General features: G+C 43.8%; 1 protein-coding gene across 2 annotated transcripts in view; it reads right to left on the reverse strand.

The window, feature by feature from the left end:
• Positions 1–26,970, reverse strand: part of DMXL1 (Dmx like 1) — a 330,551-nt gene that overhangs the window by 282,895 nt on the left and 20,686 nt on the right. For both annotated transcript variants that reach the window (XM_075324980.1, XM_075324981.1), the window contains exon 2: positions 348–473. In XM_075324980.1, coding sequence (XP_075181095.1) covers positions 348–473 — 126 coding nt within the window. The remainder of the gene's footprint in view (positions 1–347; positions 474–26,970) is intronic.

Below are 26,970 nucleotides of genomic sequence, written 5' to 3' on the forward strand. Positions count from 1 at the left end.
GTATATGCTAGGAGGGAGGAGCTACACGTTTTTGAGTGTAGTAACTTTGTGTGTCCTCCGGGGGCAGTAGCATACACCCCATGGTTTGGGTCTCCCATAAGGAACGATAAAGAAAGTGTCTGCAGCTCGTAAATATAGGTTGTGCAGTTAGAGAAAGGCCTCTGTGCTGGACAGTAGATGTGTGACATGATATTAATCAGTGATGGGTGCACCCGGGCTTAATATGTGTAAGATGATATTACCGTATTTTTCAGACTATAAGCCGCACCCTGGTTTTAGAGGAGGAAATGTTCTACTAAAAAGGTACCCCATCCTGATAATGATCCTCATCAGATTACATTACTTACCCTGCCCTGTTGCATAGAACAGTCTACACACCCCACCAGCACATTTCCATGTTGGACTCCGGGGATTACTTGTAGCCTCTCAAAATCACTTCCCAAAATCACAACATCACACCCAGATGCGTAAGCCTGTGGATTGAAGAACAAACAAAATTATTATTTTTACAATGGAAGTAAATGTGTGATACATACATTTTTAAATTTGAGCAGCAGGGTGGCTCAGTGGTTAGCACTGCAGTCTTGCAGCACTGAGGTCCCAAGTTCAAATCCCACCAAGGACATCATCAGCAACTTAGTTTGTTGTCACCGTACTTGTAAGGGTTTCCTCAAGTCTCCTCCCACTCAACAAAAACATACTGATAGGGAATTTAGATTGTGAGCCCCAATGGGGACAGTGATGATGCCTGTGACACGCCATGGAATATGATGGCACTGTATAAGAGGGTATTGAAAATAATAGCCTCTCATTATGGGGCACAGCAAACATGGAGCACCTTCAGTGATTACTCCCTAGTCATACAATGAACAAGCTGTTCTGTGCATCCCATGGATATATGAGAGGAAATCAAGATTTACAGATATCCGTCTTTCTACCATTTATTCACAATGCAACCAGAAACACTGGGTGACATTTATCACTGCCTCTGCGCAAAAATCTATGCTCAAATTGTGACATTTCATTGCCATAAAAGACTAAGCTAAATTTACCAATGCTTTACTCCACTTATTACACTAGTTTTCAGTAACTGCACAATCTTAAAAGAAAAGAATAACATTGCATTTTTACATACGAAGGTCACGTTCCCACAATGTATAAACGCTCCATTTTTCTGAGAAAAAGTTTTTAAAGCAAAGTGGACGGGATTTCATGGAAACTCAAGTCCACGCCGTGCTTAAAGACATCGGTGAACTATTGGCTTTTGGGTTATTCTTTTAACCCACAGGTCTTTAAGTGTAAAATCCCAAAGACTCTGTAATAAATTGACTTCTTTATAAAAATTAAAAAAAAAAAAAAAAAAAAAAAAACAAAAAAAAAAAAAAAAGGAAAAAAAATGCAGCCAACCCCCCACCCCGAATAATCAGAACAGGCCTCATTTAGAAGTCTGTGTGACATGTCCACGTTGTATCCATTTTTTTTTGTTGGCTAGAGCCTGCACCCATTATAACCTTTGGGGATATTCACATGTCCGTGTTTATCACAGACAGTGTGTACGTGCAGAGCACACAGACATGTGTTTTTTATTCTGGCAGTACGGGTGACAAGGCCCAATACAAGCCTATGGATGGAAAACAAGTATGGCACACAGATGGGATCTGTATTTTGTACGTGTGTAATGCTGAATAGTGAAGAAGAAGCTTTGTAGTTTATTGACTTCTTCATCCATCTGTGAAAAATATTGATAGAAAAAAAAACGGACAGATGATGTCCCAGTGATGCATGCACTGTAGCATTTTTTTCATGTACGGCTGAAAGAGGCCAAAGTGTGTAAGTATGATGTAAATAGCTTGGTACAGAATATACACACAGGGACAGTATACAAAGCGGACGGAGTCTGCAGCTTCTCCTACATGTGCAAATAAACAAAAATCTTACAGCGCTCCTCTCCTGTATTGTTGGCTAAACAGAACCTGTGTACCCGTGCGCCCACACGAGAGGAGCCAGAACCAGTCGAGAGCGCTCCGGCAAGGATAAAACTGGAGTACGAGCCCCGGTCTGTGGAGATGAGAGCCCTGTTATCTCCCATCACTGCCACCTACCACACATGCAGCTGCCGCCAGACAGGTAAATTACAGAGCACAGTATAACACTACTATTACAGCCTGATGAAAGCCGCCTGTGCTCCTGGCTTCAATTAAAAAAGAGACTACAATCCATCTATTGTACCAGGATTGTGCGCACAAAAAAAAAATAGCACCGGTAGAAGCTGAAAGAATTGGGACAATATTCAGACGAAAACTTCTGGAGAGATTCCTTAAAGCAATGTCCTTTCTATGTGATATAATGTAAAGGGATAAAAAACAGGACTACATAACATACAAATAAATTCCTCTTCATTTATAGAATGATTATGACAATCGCTATTTTTTTTTGTTTTCCATGGTGGTAATATTTAGCTCCTGCTATAATACACTAAATGTAACCACAGGGCTCTATGTATCCAGTGGAGACCAAAAAGACAAGATTTTGGGACAAAAATTATATAAATGAAATTGAGCAGCAGACTTTACAGAGGTATATAGTAAAAGCATACAACGAGCTGTATATACAGTATGAATATACTCAGTGCCTCTTATTGTGATGTATAAAGAGGACATTGCATCCAGGTGACTTACCAAAGTGCATGCCTCAATTCATCTTTACATGATTATGTACATTTTTTTTTATATCATATCATGGTATGTTTGAACAAAACTGAAAAATCCTGCTAGACCGACACAAATGCCACTTTCTGCATTGTAAAGGGTGACATTTTATACCTGAAGGAGAAAGACACTGAAGCGACCTAATCTTCAGTGCAAACCGATGTCTGCACATTCCCAGCAGAACACATCCGCGGCAGAAAATCAGTCCTATATGAACATTCTAAAAGGAAACCTGTCAGGGCAAACCCCACAAGCATCACCATAGCCTTATACCATTGCGCCTATATCTATAAACCAGGGCTGTGGAGTCGGAGTCAGTGTCCATTTTGGTGGAGTCAGTATAATATGGACCGACTCCAAAAATATATAATAAATTGGGTACAGCGGTTCAATGCACTATGTGATGAATATTTTTTTTTATAAGAATTTGGGAAAGTTATGAAATGTCCTATAAATGTCTGTTCTATTCCTGAATAAAGAATCTCGCTTTTAGTGGAGATTAATCTGTGCTCCACTTCAGCTACGTGATATAAGTAGTCATGTTACCATTTTACTACAGTAAATTTATCACAAGCATCAGTCATGTACAGCTGAAACCAGAACTTTACATACACTAGCTAAAAAGACACATCTGCATGTTTTTCCTCACTATATGTCATGATATCAGAATGAACCTTTCCCGTTTTTGGTCAATTAGGAACCAAAATACTTATATTTGCCAGAATGAGAGAGACTGTTGTAAGGCATTTTGATTATGGTCGAAGTTTCCATACACTAAAAGTACTATGCCTTTAAACAATATGGGACAGCCCATATGATGAGGTCATGTCTTCGGAAGCTTCTGATAGGTTTATTAATAACATCGGAGTTAATTAATTAGAGACACACCTGTGGATGTATTTTAATGCACACCTGAAACACACTGCTTCATTGTGTAGCATCATGGCAAAGTCAAAAGAATTCAGCAAAAATCTCAGGAAGAGAATTGTGTACTTGCTGCAATTTCCAGATACCTGAAGCTGCCTCTTTCATCTGTACAAACAATTATATGCAAGTACAAATAAGACGGGAATGGCCAGCCATCATACCGCTCAGGAAGGAGACAGGTTCTGTGTACCAGAGATGAACGTGCTTTGGTCAGACATGTGCATATCAACCCAAGAATAAAAGCAAAAGACCTTGTGAAGATGCTGGCAGAAGCTGTAAGATTGTGTCATTATCCACAATGAAAGAACTACTGTATAAACATGGGCTGAAAGGCCACTCTGGATTTTTTTATGTTTCTTTTGGAGTAGTGGCTTCTTCCTACCAAAGTAATGTTTACAAATGCACAAAGGAACAAAAACTTTAAATTTTGGAGACATGTCCTGTGGTCTGGCGAAACTAAAATTAAACTGTTTGGCTATAATGACCATCGTTATGTTTGGAGGAAAAAGGGAGAAACTTTGAAGCCTAAGAACACGATCCCAACTGTGAAACACAAAAGGAGGCAGCATCATGTTGTGGGGTTGTTTTGCTGTAGGAGCGACTGGTGCACTTCACAAAATAGATGACATCATGAGGAAAGAAGATTATGTGGCAACACTAAAGCAACATCTCAAGACATCAGCCAGGAACTTAAAGCTTAGTCGGAAATAGGTCTTCCAAATATATAATGACCCGAAGCATACTGCCAAACTGGTTACAAAGTGGCTTAACCTCATAACGACGGCCGTACGACTTAAAGCGGCGGCAAAACAGGGTACTTATTCTGTTCCGCCGCTTTAAAGCGGCGGCCCGAAAAAAACCCTGTAGCGCCCCCCCAGCGACCAAAAATCTCGGGGGTTTCAGCTACCGGGGGTTGCTGAGACCCCCCAGATTATGAATCGGGGTGTTTTTTCTGGACCCCGTTAATGTGATCGCCGGTATACACCGTATACCGGCGACAACATTAAAAAAAAAAAAAAAAAAAAAAAAAAAATGGGCAGTAAAATTGATTTATTTCTCATCTGACGTGATCAAACATGTCAGATGAGAAATAAATATGAGCCCTTAGTGCCCCCAAGGCCCCCGGTACCGGAGAAATCTATCCAACACCCCCCTCCCCCTCCGGAAAATCCAAGATGGCGCCGACACGCGCTGAAAACTCCCGCCGCCGCCGGCTCTGCATTCATTTCCCTCCGATCTGAAATGATCAAACATTTCAGATCGGAGGGAAATGTCCTCCCCCTGACCCCTCCTCCGGTACACCGGAGATCTCTGGTCCCCGGAGCCCCCTCCGGTTCCCCAGAGCCGCCCCCCCCTCCCCCCTCCCGAGCGTGCAAGATAGCGATCACGCCGCCTCCTTCTTGAAAGCTGGCGGCGCATGTGCAGACAGCGGCTGTCAGCTGGATCCCTGCAAGCAGGGACGCTGACGTCGCTGCTGCACTGTGGACCGGGGGAGAGTGAGTGCAGTAATCTGCAGCCACACTCCTCACATGGAGAGACTGCTGTCCTAGAAAATGGGGGGTACGTTCTGTGAGCGTGCCCCTCATATTCTGGAATGAGGTTACTGCAGGTCACTCTGCCCTAGGTTGGAGTGCAGTATTCTCAGATTACTGCACCCACACTGCTCATGGAGAGCTTGCTCTTCCAGAAAATGGGGGATACGTTCCCTGAACGTGCCCCCCATATTCTAGAAGGTCCAGAGTCGCCGAGGGACCTCCAAAATGGATTACAGTGACCGAAATTTATTTATTTTCAATAAATTGGTGAAAGAGGAATGTTTCGGGGAGTTTTTTTTTCAAATAAATTTTTTTTTGTCTTTAATTTTTTCTATTACTGACTGGGTTAGTGATGTCGGGTAAATGTTTAGATGCCGTGACATCACTAACCCCAGGGCTTGATGCTAGGTGACATTACAGCTGGTATCAACCCCGTATATTACCCCGTTTGCCACCGCACCAGGGCGCGGGATGAGCTGGAGCGAAGCGCCAGGATTGGCGCATCTAATGGATGCGCCACTTCTGGGGCGGCTGCGGCCTGCTATTTTTAGGCTGGGAAGAGTCCAATAACCATGGCTCTTCCCACCCTGAGAATACCAGACCCCAGCTGTCCGCTTCACCTTGGCTGGTGATCTAATTTGGGGGGGACCCCAAGTTTTGTTTTGTTTTTTTAAAAAACGCCTGGGGAGCCCTCCAAATTGATCAGCAGCCAAGGTGAAGCTGTCAGCTGTGGTTTGCAGGCTACAGCTGTCTGCTTTACCCTAGCTGGCTATCAAAAATAGGGAGGACCCCACGTCGTTTATTTTAATTATTCATTTTTTGGGGGGCTAAATACAAGGCTAGGCACCCTTTAGTGCCACATGAAAGGCACTAAAGGGCGCCAGCTTAGAATATGAAGGGGGTGGGATGTTATATTTGTTTGACATCTATCCATTCATCCATTGTAGCATTTTAGGCTGTGTGCCCACAATCGGGGTTTGCAACGTTTTGGGCGCAGAGTGTTTTCCCTGCATCCATAACGCTGCGTTGTGCAGTAGAAGCACAGTGGAAGGATTTTTAGAAATCCCGTGCCCACTGTGCTTCTCTTGTCCGCAGCATAAACCGACCTGTGGTGCAGCTTCCTGAGCGTCAGCATGTCAATTTATGCTGCGGAGATGAGTGTTCTCTGCAGGTAGCATAGAGCTCCACAGCAGCCTGAACCCAAATCGTGGACATGGGCAGCTGCGTTCTCCCGTGGACAACACTCACATCTCTGCAGGAAGGCTGACACTGTATACTAGACGCCATGTCGCTGGATCATGGCCACATAGCCTAAAAGTGAGACATTTGTTGCTACAGCAACATTTTTGTGAAGTACCTGTGGATTCAAAATGCTTACTATACTCCTGAATAAAATCCAGTTTCCAAAATGGGGTCACTTGTGGGGGATTTCTGCTGTATAGGTACCCAAGGGGCCCTGCTAATGTGACATGGTGCCCGCAATTTATTTCAACTTTTCCAGAATTCAAATGGTGCTCCTTCCATTCCAAGCCGTCCCATTTATCCAAACAGAGGTTTTTGGCCACATGTGGGGTATCTCTGCGCTCATAAGACATTGGATAACAACCTGTTGGGTCCACGGTTTGTTGTTGTCTCTTGAAAAAGTAAGAAAATTGATGCTGAAGCAACAATTTTGTGAAAAAAATGAAATTTTTCAATATGGCAACCTAAGCTTATCAAATTCTGTGAAGTACTCTTGAATTCAAACTGCTCAATATACACCTGGATAAAAACCTTGAGGTGTCTTGTTTCCAGAATGGGGTCATTTGTGGGGGACCTCCACTGTTTAGGCACCTCAGGGGCTCTCCAAATGCAACATGGCGTCTGCTATTGATTCCAGCCAATTTTGCAGTAAAATGGCGCTCCTTCCCTTCCGAGCCCTGCTGTGCACCCAAACAGTTGATTTCCACCACACATAAGGTATCGGCAAACTCAGAAGAAATTGCACAATAAATGTTATGCTGAATTTTTTCCTTTTACTCTTGTAAAAAAAAAGCTACCTGGTTGAAATAACAATTTTGTGGTAAAAATGTATTTTTTTATTTTCACAGCTCAACATTCTAAACTTCTGTGAAGTACCTGAGGGTTCAGGGTACTCACCATACATCTAGATAAATTCCTTCTGGGGTCTATTTTCCAAAATGGGGCCACATGTTGAGGAGCTTCACTGTATAGGCACCTCAGGGGCTCTCCAAATGCAACATGGCGTCCGCTATTGATTCCAGCCAATTTTGCAGTCAAATGGCACTCCTTCCCTTCCGAGCCCTGCCATGCGCCCACACAGTTGATTTCCACCACATGTAAGGTATCGCCAAACTCAGGAGAAATTGCACAATAAATGTTATGCTGAATTTTTTCTCTTGTAAAAAAAAAAAAAAAAAAGCTACCTGGTTGAAATAACAATTTTGTGGTAAAATTTTATTTTTTTTCTTTCATGGCTCAACGTTATAAAATTCTGTGAAGCACCTGGGGGTTCAGGGTACTCACCAAAGTTCTAGATAAATTCCTTGAGGGGCCTAGTTTCCAAAATGGGGTCACTTGTGCGGGGTTTCTGCTGTTTAGGTACCTTAGGGGACCTCCAAATGCGACATGGTGCCCGCAATCTTTTTCAGCCAAATTTCCTTTCCAAAATTCAAATATTGTTCCTTCCGCTCCAAGCCCCCCCATTTGTCCAAACAAAGGTTTCAGACCACATGTGAGGTATCACCGCGCTCATAAAAAAGTGGGTAACAAACCTTGAGGTCAAATTTTTGGAATTACCTCTTGAAAAAGTGAAAAAATTGATGATAAAGCAACATTTTTGAGAAAATTATTAAAATTTTCAATATGACAACGTAACGTTAACAAAATCTGTGAAGTACCTGTGGATCCAAAATGCTCACTATACCCCTAGATAGAAGCCTTGAGGGGTCTAGTTTCCAAAATGGCATCACTTGTGAGGGGTTTCTTCTGTTTAGGTACCTTAGCGGACCTGTAAATGCAACATGGTGCCCGCAATCTATTTCAGCCAAATTTGCTTTCCAAAATTCAAATATTGCTCCTTCTGTTCTGAGCCCCCCAATTTGTCCAAACAGAGGTTTCTGACCACATGTGGGGTATTGGCACGTTCATAAGAAAGTGGGTAACAAGTTTTGGGGTCCATTTTGTTGTGTTATTTCTTCTAAAAGTGAATAAATTTGGGTTAGATCAACATTTTTAGGTAAAATTTAATTTTTGCTTTTTTTCATTCCACAATGCTTTTGTTCATGTGAAGCACCTGAAAGGTTAATAAACTTCTTGAATGTGGTTTTGAGTACTTTGGGGGGTGCAGTTTTTAGAATTGTGTCACTTTTGGGTATTTTCTGTCACCGAGGCCCCTCAAAGTCACTTCAAATGTGATGTGGTCCCTAAAAAAATGGTTTTGTAAATTTTGATGTAAAAATGGTTTTGTAAATTTTGATGTAAAAATGATAAACTTTGAACTCTTCTAACTTCCTAACAAAAAAAAAATTGTTTCCAAAATTGTGCTAATGTAAAGTAGATAAGTGGGAAATGTTATTTATTAACTATTTTGTGTCACAGAAATCTCTGGTTTAACGGTATAAAAATTCAAAAGTTGAAAATTGCTAAATTTTCAAAATTTTTGCCAAAATTCAATTTTTTTTCCATAAATAAACGCAAAAAATATTGTCCTAAATTTGGTACTAACATGAAGTCCAATATGTCACGAAAAAACAATCTCAGAATCACTGGGATCCGTTGAAGCGTTCTAGAGTTATAACCTCATGAAGTGACACTGGTCAGAATTGCAAAATTTGGTCTGGTCATTAAGGTGAAAATTAGCTCCGTCACTAAGGGGTTAAGGATAACAGTCAATAAGTCAATGTTTTGGAGTGGCCATCACAAAACCCTGATCTCAATGATATTGAAAACTTATGGGCAAAGCTGAAAAGGCCGGTGCCACCAAGGCGACCTACAAACATGGATCAGTTATGCCAGTTCTGTCAGGAGGAATGGGCCCAAATTCCTACCAACTATGGTGACAAGCTTGTGGAAGGAGGTCCAAAACCTCTCACCCAAGTCATACAGCGTAAGGGCTATGCTACCAAATACTAATGAAATGTATATAAACTTTTGACGTTGCAGAAAATAATAAAAATGCCTTAAAACATTCTCTCTCTCGCTCTCATTATTCTGGCATTTGGCAAATCTAAATAATTTTGATTCCTAATTGACCTAAAACGGGAAAGTTTTATTTTGATTTCATGCCAGATAGTCAGGAAAACATGCAGATGTGTCTTTATACAGAGTAGATGGAAACTTCTGGTTTCAACTGTATGAAAGAGTTTGAGTCAGGGAAATTGAGGAGTTTGACTTACCGACTCCACAGCCCTGCTATAAACGCCCCAAAGTACACAGCAAATTTTCCAGGAGCCCAAACTGTAAAGTTCGGAGTCCATACCGGATACCTAGCATCCATGCACGGAGCTACATAGTTATATAGGTTGAGAAATGACCTAATTCCACCTAGTTCAACCTTCCTCCAGCAATTACAATTACATTTTGTCAATAAATCATTCATAACCAACAATGTTGTGTGTACTGAGGAAATTTCAGGGAACTCCGTGTAACTGTTCGGATTCTGCCACTCGGATGACTTAAAAAAAAATAATAAATAAAAAAAATAAAAGGGAATAAAGCAGGTGTGCTATACATACCAAGTCTCCTGTGCAGCTGTAACACTACTTCCGGGTCTGTTCATTAACCCTCATAAATATGCACTGCTTCCCCCCACCCATCGGTAGTCCCGGTGTCTGATTGGTTGCAGTCATATCACGCTCCCACCCTGTGTGACAGCATCTGTGATTGCTTGGAATCACACAAGCTGTCTGAGTCTCTATAGTGGTGTAAAAATAAAAAAAGTTTAAAAAATGGCGTCCCCCCATATTGCGATACCCAGCACAGATAAAGTATATGGCTACAGGCTGCAGCCCCCAGCCATGCGCTTATGTTGGCTATGTATCAAAATAAGAGGGATCCTTTGTAGCTTTTAAGTTATGTAAATAAATAATTTTTAAAAAGCAGTGTATGATTTCCCCCCCCCCTCCGCCAATTTTGATACCCAGCCATAATAAAGCCTGACAGCTGGGCGGCTAGTGTTTTCAGGCTAGGGATAAACAGGTTATTGCCCCCCCAGCTTAAAAATAGCAGCCTGCACCCACTCAGAATTGTCACATCCATTAGATGCGACACTCCTGGCACTTTACCCGGTCATCCGATTGCCCTGGCGCATTGGCAATTGGGGTAATTAAGGTGTTAAATGACAGCTCACAGATGCCACTAAGCCCTCGATTAGTAATGGGATGCATCTAGGAGACCCCTCCCTATTACTAATACTATAAGTGAAAAACAAAAAACACCCAAAAAATCTTGTATTTGAAATAAAATACAAAAAACCCTATTTCTCTAATTTATTGACCCCAAACACCCAATTCCAACATAATCAACACCGAGGTCCCATGACGATCCCGGCTCTGCTATATACTGAAGTCATGTGGCTTCAGGTAGAGACTAACTAAGCCGCAGCTGTGAGTGGTGATGTCACTTAGTTTATCTGCGGTCACAGCTGGAGATTTCCTCATTAAACTCAGTGACCTCACCTTAGCTGAAGTGAGTTCAATCAGGCCTGCATCTCCTGGCAGAAAATGAATTTTTTTTTGCCAAGAGATGCAGATATGGTGCTGAAATTTATACACAAATTCTCTGCATCTTCTAGCAAAAAAAACTGCATCTAAACGTAATGCAGTTTTGATATGATATTCATGTGGGTTTGGGGTTTTTTGCAAGAAGTTGCAGACTTGGTGCAGCAATTTGGTGTATAAGTTTCAGAACCAAAACTTTATCTCCTGGCAAAAAAAAAAATAAAAAATGAAACAGCAAAACTGCATTGCGCTTTTGGGTTTTTTTTGCCAAAAGATGCAGATTTGGTGCAGGAATTTGGAGTATAAATGTAAGCACCAAATCTGCATCTTTTGGCAACAACATGCATAAAAACTGTTTTGACGCTATTTTTGGTGCGGGTTTTCTGCCAGGAGATGCAAATTTGGTGCTGTGACTTCAGAATGTAGCAGAGCCGGGATCGTCGTGGGAACTTGTGTGGATTACTACAGAACTGGATGTTTGGAGTTAATAAATGTATTTTGTATTTTATCTCTTAAAAAAAAATTATTTTTTGGGCGTTTGTGTTTATTTCTTTTTACGTACAGTATTAGTAATGGGGGGCGATCTCAGACTCCTTCCATTACTAACCTAGGGCTTAGTGGCAGTTGTGAGCTGTCATTAACTTCTTATATTACCCCGATTGCCACTGCACCAGGGCAATCGGGATGAGCCGGGATTGTCACATCTAATGGATGTGACAATACTAGGCGGCTGCTATTTTTAGGCTGGGGGGGCCCCCGAATAACCATGGGCCTCCTCAGCGTGAGAATACCAGACTCCAGCTGTCAGCTTTACCATGGCTGGGAATCAAAATTGGGAGGGTCTGCACGCCATTTTTTTAAATTATTTAAATAATTAAAAAATAAAAATGCCTAGGCTTCTGCTTATTTTGATACACAGCCAAGATCAGCACACGGGGCGGTTGCAGTCTGTAGCTGTATGCTTTACATGCACTGGGTATCACAATATAGGCGGAGCATACACCAATTTACTTATACACTTTTATACTATAGCTAAGCAGACACCGTGTGTGATTCCAAGCAATCACACTGTCACACAGAGTGGGGGACGCAATCTGACTGCAACCAATCACTGACGTGGGGAAAGCACTGCATATCTATGATGGTTAATTAGCGGCCCCGGAAGTAGTGATACAACCACGTGGGAGACTTGAAAACTGTAACGGCGAAGCTCTAATCCCCTTAGCCCTTTCTACCACCATTTTAAAGCACAATGTTCGGGTCCCCATAGACTTATATGGGGATCGACGTCTGGGCAGATGTTCGGGATTAAGTTCAACCCTGAACCGGGTTTATTTATTAAAATAAATAAAAAATCCAGTTGATCTCACCGATCCCGAATATGTGCGAGTTCGATCATCTGTAATTAGGACCTTAACTAGTTGTCTAAAATCAGATGCAATTTTGGGATTACCTGTAGTTTTTTTTTTTTCCTTACTACTATACTGTGTGCATGATTACACATGTAAATATTTTCACTATATCATTTTTATGCAGATTTTAAAACTCCAAACTGTATAAACATGAAGGGATATTGGATTAAGCAGATCAGGTAATGTAATGTGTATTTGTGTAATGAGGGAGGGTTCGGCCTAAGGATACAACACCATTCATCAAGGTGTGCAGTATTTTTAGGCAGCTTGTTTCCTCAGGCAAAATGGGCAGAAAAAGATTTAAAGAGAACCAACCAGCAGGATTTTCATATACAGTGGAACCTCGCTTAACGAGTAACCCACTTAACAAGAATTTCGCTTAACAAGCAAAGCTTTCTGTAAATTTGTAACTCGATTTACGAGAAAGCTTTGCTGTACGAGCAAAATCTTCACCACACACACTTCCGGTTCCGTACATCCACCACGCTCTGACGCGCACTTGTACTCCGCACAAAACACACACACACACACACACACACACGTATGCACAAACACACACACACAGTATTATGCTCACCTTACCTTCCATTCCACCGCCGGTCTCATGGTTCTTGTAGTTCCCGGGTACATCGTGACGTCCTCGCGGGGAACTACAAAACCCAAGAGGCCTGCGATGGAATGGAGGTAAGGTGAGCATATAATATAATGTAGTGTACCTTACGTTTCATCACCGGCCTCCTGGGTCCTGTAGTTCGCCGCTCCGCTCCACTCCAGGCTGTGCATCGGCATCCATAGCGACGAAGCAGGAACTTACTGATTCCTGTCACCGCTACTCAAAGGCAGCGGGCTGGCCAATCAGAGGCAAGCGGCTCTGCCTTTGACGTCAGCGCTCTGGCCGCGGAAGTTCCTCCCTCGTCGTTATGGTAACCCGATACACGGCCTGGCCCGTACCAGAGAACAGCAAGTCCCAGGAGAACGGCGATGCAACGGAAGATAAGGTGAGCATATAATATGTGCGTGTGTGAGTTTGTACGTGTGTGGAATGGCAGAATAGGGGACCAGGATGGGACATTTAACAAGTTGTGGAACGAATTGTCTGCATTGCAATGATTTCCTATGGGAAATCTTGCTTTGCTGAACGAGTGACTTGGTTAACAAGCACACTCCCAGAACGGATTGTTCTCGTTAACCAAGGTTCCACTGTATAAAGTAAAGCCAGTGCGATCCTGACGCTAGGATGTTGAATATAACCATACCTTTTGTTCTGAGATTGAAGGTTTTATTTCAGAAATATGTGCAAATAAAGTTACAGAAATGTACGGCTATTTAATGGACAGCAAAACCCGACCTACCTATTAGGCTAGTTTCACACTTGCGTTGAACGGCATCCGTTGCATTGCGTTGTGTGACGGATGCAACGGATGCGTTGCACGTAAATGGCACAACGGATCGTACAAAACAACGGAATCAGTTTTTTTTTTTTTTTACAGTTTTACCGGCGGCAGACTATTGTGAACGATCAGCTGATCACCCGGCTCAGCTGATCGTTCACAGAAGCCGGTCGGCGGGTGATCAGCTGATCACTCACATCAGCCGGTCGCCTGGTGATCAGCTGATCGTTCGGCAGCCAAAAATGTGTGCGGGGGTGGTGGGCGGAGTGCTAGGTGGGTGCAGACGAGAGGGGCCATGGCGCTGAGGACAAGCGAGTGTGTGTGTGTGTGTGCCTGCGTGTGTGTACTCGTATGTACATGCGGAGTGGAGTGCGGGAGAGGGCGGAGCCAAGCGGGGAAGTGTCGGGCTCCCTGCACACGTAGCCAGGGTAAATATCGGGTAACTAAGCAAAGCACTTTGCTTGGTTACCCGATGTGTACCCTGGTTATGGGTGCAGGGAGCCAGAGAGAGCACGCGCAGTGAAATCCTAAGGATTCCACTGCTCAAAAAAACGTTACATGCTGCGTTCCTTTCGCCCGGCGGAAGCAACGCAGCATCGGCCAGCGGAAGCAACGCAGGTACTTTTGGCACAATCCGTCGTCCATACAAGTCTATGGGAAACAGCGGAATCCGTTAACGGATTCCGTTGTTTTCCAAAAGGGCGGATTGTGATGGAAGGAAAAAAATGCAAGTGGGAAAGTACCCATAGATATTCTGTAGCTGCTCTATTCCTGCCCCTGTCTGCTGCCTGGCCTTGGTAGATGCTAGACTGTATGGGCTCCTTCCACGTATGTGTAATTTCTGTCACGTGATAGGGGCGTGTTCAAAATGCAGCCCATAGTCTAACATCTACCAAGGCCAGGCAGCAGACAGTGGTGGAAAAAGATAGCAAAACCTGACCCACATAGTAGATATTCTGAAGCTGCTATCAATCAAATAGCAGTGCATTTCTGTAACTTAACTTGCACATATTTCTGAAATAAAACACCCAATCTCAGAACAGAAGTTATGGTTACATTCAGCATCCTAGCGCCGGTACAGCAGTGGCTTTTCCTTATATATGAAAACCCTGCTGGTTGCTTGTCTTTAATAACAGACAAAGTAAAAATTTGTTACAGCCATGTGGGACACTCGCCAAGTATAACAGTCCTGCTCTAGTCCCCCTAGCCCTTTCTACCGTAAATTTAAAGCACAATGTTTGGGTCACCATAGACTTACATGTGGATAGGCATCCAGGCAAATGTTCGTGTTCAAGTCCAGTTCCGAGCCGGGTTGTTTTGGTTTTTTTTAAATCCAGTTGGACCAGCCAAACCCGAATATCTGCTTGTTCGCCCTGCTCTTATAACATTATTATTATAACAGATCATGAAGCGAAAGATCGCTATCTGCCACTGCTAGATTGCAGCATTGGGCTTTTTGCTATTTAAGGGTCACAATACTACACCAGTGATCCGTTTGGTGCTGCCACGTTCTAATGGCACAAACCTATCATTGGCCACGTGACCTGTGCTGTGATTGAAGTGGCTGTGTATATCCAGCCTAACAGAGACCGCATCTCCACGATTTCTCGTACTCAATGCTGCACATGCCATAGTTACACTTCGTTATTTGATAATGATATATTAAGTGCGAGACCAAATGAGTGCAGCACATCCAAATCTCCAGCTCCCAGCGATGGCTGCACAATAATATCTCACAATTCTGTAGCTGTGCAGAGATGCAGTCACTTCTAGCCGGCTGCAATGTGTGGACTCACTTAGACACCGGTGGTTTTTCTTGGGCCGACTTCCATCAGTTTTTTGGATCAAATGTTAGGCTGGGGTCACACAAGTGTATAGCATAGGATGTGAGAGAATCGGATGCAAGATGCTAATGATACTCGACTCAAACATCTGCTGGGAGCGTGAGCAGAGTGTCATTATACTGTGCTCAGAGTCTCTCACATTTGAGAATCGAAGCACAGGTTAGGAGGAGGAGAGCATAATCTCACTATCTCCCTCATTGTCTGTCTTGGCGTATATCGCCCTGCACTGTCATGTCATCCCAGTGCAGTCCGATGTTTCATATGCAGCCATATACTTGTATGGGTGCACGTGAGCCAAGATACATGCTACAAATTAGTCCTCAGTCCGATTAGAGCTGAGGAAAAACTTGCAGATCTGACCTGCATCACTGAATAACATTGGGCCGAGTGCAATGTTAGATTTTCTCGCATTCCACTCCTCTGTATATACCGTATTTTTCGCTTTATAAGACGCACTTTTCCTCCCAAAAATTTGGGAGGAAAATGGGGGGTGCGTCTTATAAAGCGGTACCTGGGGGATGAGAGCTCCATCTGCGCATGCGTCGCTCCGGGCGCCATTACTTGAATCGGGACCGCGGACACACTGGGAAAACACCGCATCCGTCTGCTCCACCACGGAGCAGTCCCCGCCGCTGCCACCACTGAGCAGTCCCCGCCGCCACCACTTAACCGGGACCGCGGACACTCACTGCACCGGCCTGCTGCACGGCTCATCCGCCACGGCTGCTGCCGCCACCACGGACCCCACGGCTCCTGCCACCGCGGACGCCACCGCGCCTGCAACCACGGACGCCACGGCACCTGCAACCACGGACCCCGCTGCCACTGACCCGCCGCGCCTGCCAGCACAACCTGTGCCTCCTGTGACCCCGCTTCACCACCACTGCTGCCCCCCTCCGGTAAGAGAACACCGGAGTATAAGACGGACCCCATTTTTCTTTTTTTTACCTTTTTTATGTCTAAGTTTGGGGTGCGTCTTATATTCCGGTGCGTCTTATAAAGCGAAAAATACGGTACATCAGTGTGAGTGAGCCTTTATCAGAGTTTCATCAGGTTTTGTTTCTCAAGCTTGTCCTATCAAACATATGAAACTCGGGCAGCATTAGCCTGTGACCAGGATGGCATCGGAGTGCTTGCCAATTTTCATGGACCCATAGAATTCCATTGTCTATATTGATCCATGACTCAGATCAAAATTGCACACGTTTTTGTTTTGGTGTAGACAACTTGGGCCGCAATAAAACAGATATGTAAACATCCTTGTAGACTAGGATGGGCAAGACTTCTATCTATGAAAAACATGGAAAGAACTCGTACATGAAAACCGACGTCGACATAAGGACTAAGGAACATGTTTAGAAAACAAATCCTTGTCAGTATTCGGCTAGAGATAGGATCTGCCCTGACTGTTCCCCCTAAAATGATCCCATAATTTCCCTTTAGGACGGTTTAGATAGAAGGTAAAACGGAGTTAGACATAGAAATGGCTCTAGATCAACACCTGTGAAAAACTGCAACCGAGATGGAATAAAAAAAAACATCTTGTACAGGAAGGTTAGGGCTCACAAACTGTGCCACCTCCTTGTTCAGTCTGTGTTGGTCACAGGTATTTTCTGACAATAGGCTTCTGTCAGTGCAGTGTATACAGTACACAAAGCCACAGTGCGGAGCAGGACCTGGACTTCCTGTTCTAGTACAGCCAGGCCTCCGCATGGAAGAAACTGCTCCACAGTCACTTCTTTTCAGCCCTGAAACCGATTTTAAGCTTGTAATGGGTTTAAACTAAGTAATTCACTTAGGTTCTCATCTTGTATAATGTGGTAAAATGTAAAAAGGGAATTTCTCTCTATAAAAAATGTAAAGAAAAATACCAAATACATATCTACTGACAAGTCAAAGAGACACCCCCAAGTCTACGTATTTTGTGGTGTAGAAGCAGAGCTGTCATCAGATCACAACAGGCCGGCCAAGCTGGAAGACCAACGAAAAAGAAGGATGAGAGCACTGGGGGAGCAAGACTCGGGCAGCAAGCATGCTTTGTACAATAATTTGTGTTTGATAAGATGGTCATGTAACATGTTGCTCTCTATAAAGTAAGCCTAACCTGATGACAGACCTCTCTCTATAAATTGCTTTCACACAATGAAAATGGCATTGGTCTGTACCGAGCATGAAAATAGAAGGAAATAACCATAAATGATTTGTAACCATCACCATAGCATTACTGTACTATCCGAACAAGACCAATAACAAGGGCTTCTAGGAACGTTCAGCGTGGAGGTTGGTGGCAGGCGATGACCACACCAGCAATGCCACAATTCTGAAGAACGCTTGTCAGGAGGACAACATACGGGCCTGTTCACACCTGCACATTTTAAATGCTCACATCTCAGCCTAGACATCCTGTATACACTGACAGCCTGATGTCTGTCACTGTACAGGCAAGCTGGGTTTACACACTGAGACTTTCTAGAGATCCAACCTGCGATCTCAACCTAGCCGGGATCGCTACAAAGTCTCTGGTGAGCTGTCAAACAGGCAGACCTGGCCAACGACCCAACAGCGATCCGGACCTGCAGAGCGACTAGCTGGTCGTTCGATGTGTCAAAAAAGCAGGTGAACTTCACCTGACTTCATTTAATGCCGCGCGGCTCTGTGTGCAGTGTAAATAATAAATAATTAAAAAATCCGGCGTGCGGTCCCCCCCTATTTTAATACCAGCCAGATAAAGCCATACGGCTGCAGGCTGGTATTCTCAGGATGGGGAGCCCCACGTTATGGGGAGCCCCCCAGCCTAACAATATCAGCCAGCAGATGCCCAGAATTGCCGCATACATTAGACGCGACAGTTCTGGGACTGTACCCGGCTCTTCCCGATTTGCCCTGGTGCGTTGGCAAATCGGGGTAATAAGGAGTTATTGGCAGCCCACAGCTGCCAATAAGTCCTAGATTAATCATGTCAGGAGTCTATGAGACACCCTCCATGATTAATCTGTAAATTACAGTTAAAAAACACACACACCCGAAAAATCCTTTATTAGAAATAAAAAACACTAACAAATTCCCTCATTACCAATTTATTACCCACAACAAAGCCCTCCTTGTCCGGCGTAATCCACGGTCCTCCAGCGTCGTGACAGGAGCAGCAGAAGACACAGCCGCTCCTGTCACCTGCACGCAGCTAATGAAGAGAGCCGTGTGATCGGCTGAGCTGTCACTGAGGTTACCTGGATCCAGCGGTGGATCCAGCGGTGGCCGCGGGTAACCTCAGTGACAGCTCAGCTGATCGCGCTACTCACCTCATTTGCTGCGTGGAGCTGACCGGACCGGCGGTGAGTAGCGTGATCAGCTGAGCTGTCACTGAGGTTACCCGCGGCCACCGCTGCATCCACCACTGGATCCAGGTAAACTCAGTGACAGCTCAGCCGATCACACGGCTCTCTTCATTAGCTGCGTGCAGGTGACAGGAGCGGCTGTGTCTTCTGCTGCTCCTGTCACCTGCATGCAGCAGAGCTGGATGCGACGCTGGAGGACCGTGGATTACGCCGGACAAGGAGGGCTTTGTTGTGGGTAATAAATTGGTAATGAGGGAATTTGTTAGTGTTTTTTATTTCTAATAAAAAACACACACCCGAAAAATCCTTTAACTGTAATTTACAGATTAATCATGGAAGGTATCTCGGGGAGATGCCTGACATGATTAATCTAGGACTTATTGGCAGCTATGGGCTGCCAATAACTCCTTATTACCCCGATTTGCCAACGCACCAGGGCAAATCAGGAAGAGCCGGGTACAGTCCCAGAACTGTCGCATCTAATGTATGCGGCAATTCTGGGCGGCTGCTGGCTGATATTGTTAGGCTGGGGGGCTCCCCATAACGTGGAGCTCCCCATCCTGAGAATACGAGCCTTTAGCCGTATGGCTTTATCTGGCTGGTATTAAAATTAGGGGGGACCTCACGCCGGATTTTTTAATTATTTATTTATTTTACTGCACAGTATAGACACGCCCACCGGCTGCTGTGATTGGGTGCAGTGACACAGCTGTCACTCAGCGTGTGGGCGTGTCTCACTGCAACCAATCATATTTGCCGGTGGGCGGGGAAAAGCAGGGAATACGAGATTGTTTAATGAGCGTCCGGCTTTTTCAAAAAAGGAAAAGCCGCTGGAGCAGAGTGAACGCCGAGCAGCGCCGGTGATCGGGGATCGGTGAGTATGAGGGGGGGGGGGGGACACTTCAGTCACTCGGGGGATTAGCGGTCACCGGTGAATCCTTCACCGGTGACCGCTAATCAGGATGCTACACAGACAGAGCCGCGGAGTCGCTGTAAAGTCCCCTTTACACACTGAAACTTGCTAGCGATGCATGCTGCACAGCGGGAAACAAAGGACCTAGGAATGGTCCTGAACGATTTGTAGCGATCACAACTTCACAGCAGGGGCCAGGTTGCTGATAGGTTTCACACACTGCAATGTCGCTGGGGAGGTCGCTGTAACGTCACAAAACCGGTGACGTTACAGCGATGTCGTTTGCGATGTTGCAGTGTGTAAACCCAGCTGCAGATTAGGCTGCTTTTCACACATCCGGTTTTTCTTGTGCGGCACAATCCGGCGCTTTGCAGAAAAAGCGCAACAGTTTTTTTTTGCTGCCAGTTGCGGGTTTTTAACATAGACTTACATTAGTGCCGTATTGTGCCGCATGGGCTTGCGTTCGGTCCGGTTTTTGTCGCATGCAGCAGATTTAGCCGATGCGGCGGCCGGATGGAACGTTGCCTGGCATGTTTTTTTGTCCGGCAAAAAAACCCGCATCGCGCCGCATCCGGCCGATGCAGCGCGATTTGCAATGCATTCCTATGAACGCCGCATGCAGCGTCCTGCGCAAAAAAGCATCCGGCCGCCGGATGCGTTTTTTTCCACTGCGCATGCTCAGTAGCCTGCCGCAAGCGGCAAAAACCAGACGGGCCGCATGTAAAAAAACTTATACAAAGGACGCAGTATTGTCGCCGCATCCGTTGCATAGCTTTTAGAGCCGGATTGGTCGGCTCTGCTAAAACCGGAGGTGTGAAAGCAGCCTGATATCATAGAATCATAGTTTTTAAGGTTGAAGGGAGACTCGAAGTCCATCTAGTTCAACCCGTAGCCTAACATGTTGATCCAGAGGAAGGCAAAAAAAACCCCAATGTGGCAAACAAGTTCCAATGGGGAAAAAATTTCCTTCCTGACTCCACATCCGGCAATCAGACTAGTTCCCTGGATCAATACCCTGTCATAAAATCTAATATACATAACTGGTAATATTAAATTTTTCAAGAAAGGCATCCAGGCTCTGCTTAAATGTTAGTAGTGAATCACTCATTACAACATCATGCGGCAGAGAGTTCCATAGTCTCACTGCTCGTACAGTAAAGAATCCTCGTCTGTGATTATGATTAAACCTTCTTTCCTCAAGACGTAGCGGATGCCCCCGTGTTCCAGTCGCAGGCCTAGGTGTAAAAAGATCTTTGGAAAGGTCTCTGTACTGTCCCCTCATATATTTATACATTCTGATTAGATCCCCCCTAAGCCTTCGTTTTTCCAAACTAAATAACCCCAAGTTTAATAACCTGTCTTGGTATTGCAGCCCACCCATTCCTCTAATAATCTTGGTGGCTCTTCTCTGCACCCTCTCCAGTTCAGCTATGTCCTTCTTATATATCGTGACCAGAATTGTACACAGTATTCTAAGTACGGTCGCACTAGTGACTTGTACAGAAGTAGAACTATATTTTTTCATGAACACTTATACCTCTTTTAATACATCCCATTATTTTATTAGCCCTGGCAGCAGCTGCCTGACACTGGCCACTAAAGTGAAGTTTACCATCCACCCATACACCCAAGTCTTTTTCTGTGTCTGTTTTACCCAGTGTTCTACAATTAAGTACATAATCATAAATGTTATTTCCTCTACCCAAGTGCATGACCTTACATTTATCTACATTAAACTTCAATTGCCACTTCTCAGCCCAATCCTCCAATTTACATAAATCTCCCTGTAATATAAAATTATCCTCCTCTGTATTGATTACCCTGCAGAGTTTAGTATCATCTGCAAATATTGAAATTCTACTCCGCATGCCCCCAACAAGGTCATTTATAAATATGTTGAAAAGAAGCGGGCCCAATACTGACCCCTGTGGTACCCCACTATGAACTGAGACCCAGTCCGAGTACGTACCATTAATAACCACCCTTTGTTTCCTATCACTGAGCCAGTTTTTAACCCAGTTACACATATTTTCCCCTATCCCCATTATTCTCATTTTATGTACCAACCTTTTGTGTGGCACCGTATCAAAAGCTTTTGAAAAGTCCATATACACAACATCCACTGCATTTCCCTGGTCCAGACTTGAACTTACCTCTTCATAGAAGCTGATCAAATTAGTTTGACAGGATCGATCCCTCATAAACCCATGTTGATACTCTGTCATAAGGTTATTTTTCTTGAGATACTCCAGTATAGCATCTCTCAAGAAACCCTCAAGGATTTTACCAACCGTAGAGGTTAAACTTACCGGCCTATAATTTCCCGGCTCAGTTTTTGTCCCCTTTTTGAATATTGGCACCACATTTGCTATGCGCCAGTCCTGCGGTACCGACCCTGTTATTAAGGAATCTGAGAAGATTAAAAATAATGGTCTATCTATCACAGAACTCAATTCCTGTAGTACTCTGGGGTGTATGCCATCCGGGCCCGGAGATTTGTCAACCTTAGTGATTTCGAGGCGGCGGCGTACTTCCTGCTGGGTTAAGCAGGTAATATTCAAGGGTGAATTTATGGTATCACTGGTCATGTCATCTGCCATGGCTACCGAATGTAGAGTAGGACCCCCCTATTGAGATTTGCCGTGACGTTGGCAGGGGTGGCTCAAAATATTGATCAATTATTTGCTAAAAATCTCATTTTTTTTATTGTAGTACAGTTGGAATAAATCTGTGAATTTTCACTTTTTATATTATGCATGCCAATTTCAGATCGTGCTGGCTCCCCTCTCTCTCATGGCATTTTCTTGTATAAAAAACGTAGAAAAAAAAGTCATTCAGCAGGTTGGCTTTACCCTCATCCCCTTCCACCATTTCACCAAGACTATTTTTAAGGGGGCCAACACTATCGCTTTTCAGTTTTTTACTCTTTATGTAGTTAAAGAATATTTTAGGATTATTTTTACTTTCTCTCGCAATGAGTCTCTCTGTCTCAAACTTAGCTAACTTAATTTGCTTTTTACATATTTTATTTAATTTTCTATAATTATATAATGCCTCATCACTACCTACCCTCTTTAATTCTTTTAAGGCTTTCTGTTTTTCTTTTATTGCTTCCCTTACAGCTCTATTTAGCCATAGGGGTTTCCTCCTATTTCTAGCATGTTTGTTCCCATAGGGTATATTTTCTGCACAAGCCCTATTCAGGATGCTCATAAAAGTCTCCCATTTGCTTTGTGTACTTTTATTACTTAGTACATCATCCCAGTTTATTGCACTAAGATCATCTCTCAACCGTTTAAAATTTGCTTTCCTGAAGTTTAGTGTCCTTGTAGCCCCTCTACTAGACATCTTACTAAAGAATACATGAAAACTTATTATTTTGTGATCACTATTCCCCAAGTAACCCCCAACTTGTATATTTGATATGCGGTCTGGCCTATTGGTTAGTACAAGGTCTAGTAGTGCTCCCCCTCTTGTGGGGTCCTGTACCATTTGTGAAAGGTAATTATCTTTCATTGTTATCAAAAATCTATTCCCTTTGCTGGAACTGCAAGTTTCTGTTCCCCAATTTATATCAGGATAGTTAAAGTCCCCCATAATAATTACCTCTCCGAGACTCGCTGCTTTATCAATTTGCTTTATGAGGAGATTCTCTACCTCTTCCATAATATTCGGCGTCTTATAACATACCCCTATCAGTATTTTATTATTCATTCTCCCCCCCCCTTATCTCCACCCATAGGGACTCTACATTCTCAGTACCCTCACATATGTTGTCACGCAGGATGGGTTTTAAGGATGATTTTACATATAGACACACACCTCCCCCTCGCTTATTTGTACGGTCATTCCTGAATAGGCTATAACCCTGTAAATTAACAGCCCAGTCATAACTCTCATCCAGCCATGTCTCTGATATCCCCACTATATCATAATTTTCTTCCAACAATATTAATTCTAATTCCTCCACCTTATTTGTGAGGCTTCGGGCATTAGTGTACATGCACGTTACGTATGACTCTGTACCTGTATTCCTGCTTACTGTATTAACTGTCCTAACCCTTCCCCCCGTACCACCCCCAATTTCATTACTTGTGCCCTGGTCACTATCTGCACTACATTCCCCTTCTATAAAATGAATACCCTCGCCCCCCCTTCCTAGTTTAAACACTCCTCCAACCTTCTAGCCATTTTCTGCCCCAGCAGAGCTGCACCTTCCCCATTAAGATGCAGCCCATCCCTAGCATAGAATCTGTAGCCAACTGAAAAGTCGGCCCAATTCTCCAGGAACCCAAAACCCTCTTTCCTACACCAATTCCTGAGCCACCTGTTAACCTCCTTGATCTCTCTTTGCCTCTCTGGTGTGGCTCGTGGCACAGGTAGTATTTCCGAAAATACCACCTTTGAGGTCCATGCTTCAAGCTTACAACCTAATTCCCTGAAATCATCTTTAAAGGACCTTCCACCTACCTCTAACTTTGTCATTTGTGCCAATGTGTACAATGACCGCTGGGTCCTCCCCAGCCCCTCCCAGTAATCTGTCAACCCGATCAGCGATGTGCCGAACTCGAGCGCCAGGAAGACAACACACTGTTCGGCGATCCCTGTCTTTGTGACAGATTGCCCTATCTGTCCCCCTAATAATTGAGTCCCCCACTACCAGTACCTGTCTTGCCTGCCCTGCACTCCTATTCCCCCCCCTTACTGGAGCAGACACTCCTCTGGCATTCAGAGGTCATGCCTTGCTGCAGCAATGCTACCCCTGTAATGACATCCCCCTCATCTGCCAAGTTTGCAAACCTATTGGGGTGTGTCAGTTCAGGACTAGCCTTCCTAGCACTTTTCCCTTTACCCCCCTTTCTAACTGTCACCCAGCTACCTACCTCACCGTCCTGCCGCTCCCTACTACGATCCTCCCCCACATCTGACCCAGCAAGCTGCTGCTCAGTGAGCAGCACACTCCTTTCCATATTGCTAATGCATCTCAGAGTTGCCAGCTGCTCATTTAGATCCAGTATCTGGGCTTCCAAATGTGCAACTTGCGCACATCTCGAACAACAGTATGCACCCTCGAACGGCTTTTCAAGGACTGCATACATGAGACAAGATGTACACTGGATCGTATTAGCAATAGTGGAGCACATTTTCTAATGGGGATAGCACTAAACAAATGTTAAGTAATTAAACAACTAAATACAAACAATTCTACTCACACTTTTGCTCACACTTTGCTCACTCACGCTCACAATGAAGAAGACAGGCTAAAATTCAGAAGTCTTCCTTCCGGCTGTAACGGCCAAAACCCGGTTCTCCATGAGCTCGCGGTGACTCTTCACTTATCCCAGAAGGCACTGGGAATATGCAAATTATCCTCGCAAGACTCCTTCCCTCATATAAAGCGTACAGCTCGTGCTCAGTTGTAATGGTGAGCATGTGCTGTGTACAGACCTGCATATATCCAGAATACGCTACAAGCACCACAATACAGAGGTTTCTAACAGCCATAAAGATTAATACGGCTATATTATGCCAGCATGTGCATAGGTTGTGTAACCGCCCCACAACCACTGGTTGTGACCCATCACACGCTCCCTTCGTACATGCAGTTTGCCATTCTGACTTTGTAGTATGCACTGGATATTTTTTCAGTGAAATGACAGAGACTATAGCAAAAACCAGAATGACCCCTTTACAGACAATGGTCTACTTCTGGTGCCATTTGCATCAATTCTATAATAATGCCTCACATGAAGTCTACAGAGATCCAGAAATGCAAAATGAGGAAGTGATCAAAGCCTCAGATATCGAAACTTGATCTCAGGTGTCTACAGACATTCAGTCCAGAGAAAAAAAAACATTCTACCACATAATACACTTGTCAATGTATGATAACCACATTATATAATCGCCTTTCCACAGGTACAATAAAAATAGGTCCAAAAAAGGAAAAAAACCCAGAGGACCTATATGGCATGATTAAAGAACGCTTTGCTAGGCCTACACTGTGTAGCAAAGCTCAGTATTGGAAGCTTAGAGACATCTCAGATGAAAATATTAACATGATCACTGCCATTAAAAACAAACTTTGTATAAACCAATAGTATAGATTCATATAAAGGAACTGTGTAATATATCTTATTTAAAAAAAAAAATGCTTCTTTCTCCACTTCATCTCCCCCGACAAACTGAGCACTCACTTAGGAAAACACCCTGTTCAAAACAAGTGAGGGATCAGATTACAGCTGCCTATTGTAGCCTATGGGAGATTAGAGTGGGGAGAAGCAAATAGACAGCGAGAACTAAGCTGTACTTTCTAGTAATATAAGGCGGATTCACAGCCACACAGCCCAATAACCATATCGGATGTCCTTTATGCAGCTGCACATGTGTCATGTAGACACAGGCGAGTAGGAATCCCTCAGATCTCAGCATGGGAGACATCATAGCAGCTAGTCGTCACCTACTAGCTCAGACACAAGATTAGAGAAAGACTGCAAAGGGTAAACCTGGTGAAAATGCAGGACTCAAGCCATACCTTGGCCAGAAATAAATGTTATTCCTCATGTACACACATTTTTCTAATATCTCCCATCTATACATGCGTCATTTTTAGAAATTGAAATTTCACTTGCTTCGTTGCTGATAAGAAAGTCATCCCTGATATTGCTTCAGCAGCTTAGGTCTGTCGAGGTGGTCCAACACCACAAACAAAGGCAGTATGAAGAGTTTCCTCTCCATTCCCTCATCCAAAGGTGCTTTCAGGAGACGTTTAATATAATGTATACAAATGTTACACATTGTGAACACAGTTTTGCCCTAGAGTCTAGAACATGCCTTTTCTGCCCCATTAACTTTTAGTGCCAATATATTAACACTTTAGAACACTGTTCTATGTAAACTTTCAACAAAGGCTTCAATATATTTTGCATGAAACCATCAATGTAATACACAATAAATGAAAATATACCCAGATTGGCATTTTACAAGTACCCACATGTGGATGTGTTCTGGTACGGTACGATTACTATACGGATACTTTACCTGAAAGATATAAAAACTTCATAAGTTATCTTTTTCAGGAAAGTGGCATATTCTTCACTTTCCAGTAGACTAATTCCCATTTTTTGGCTAAGGAATTATTAATTTTCATACAAAAAAAAAATGTATTACCTACTGTAATAAGCA

The sequence above is a fragment of the Anomaloglossus baeobatrachus genome, chromosome 1 (assembly GCF_048569485.1).
Source record: "Anomaloglossus baeobatrachus isolate aAnoBae1 chromosome 1, aAnoBae1.hap1, whole genome shotgun sequence".
NCBI lineage: Eukaryota > Metazoa > Chordata > Amphibia > Anura > Aromobatidae > Anomaloglossus > Anomaloglossus baeobatrachus.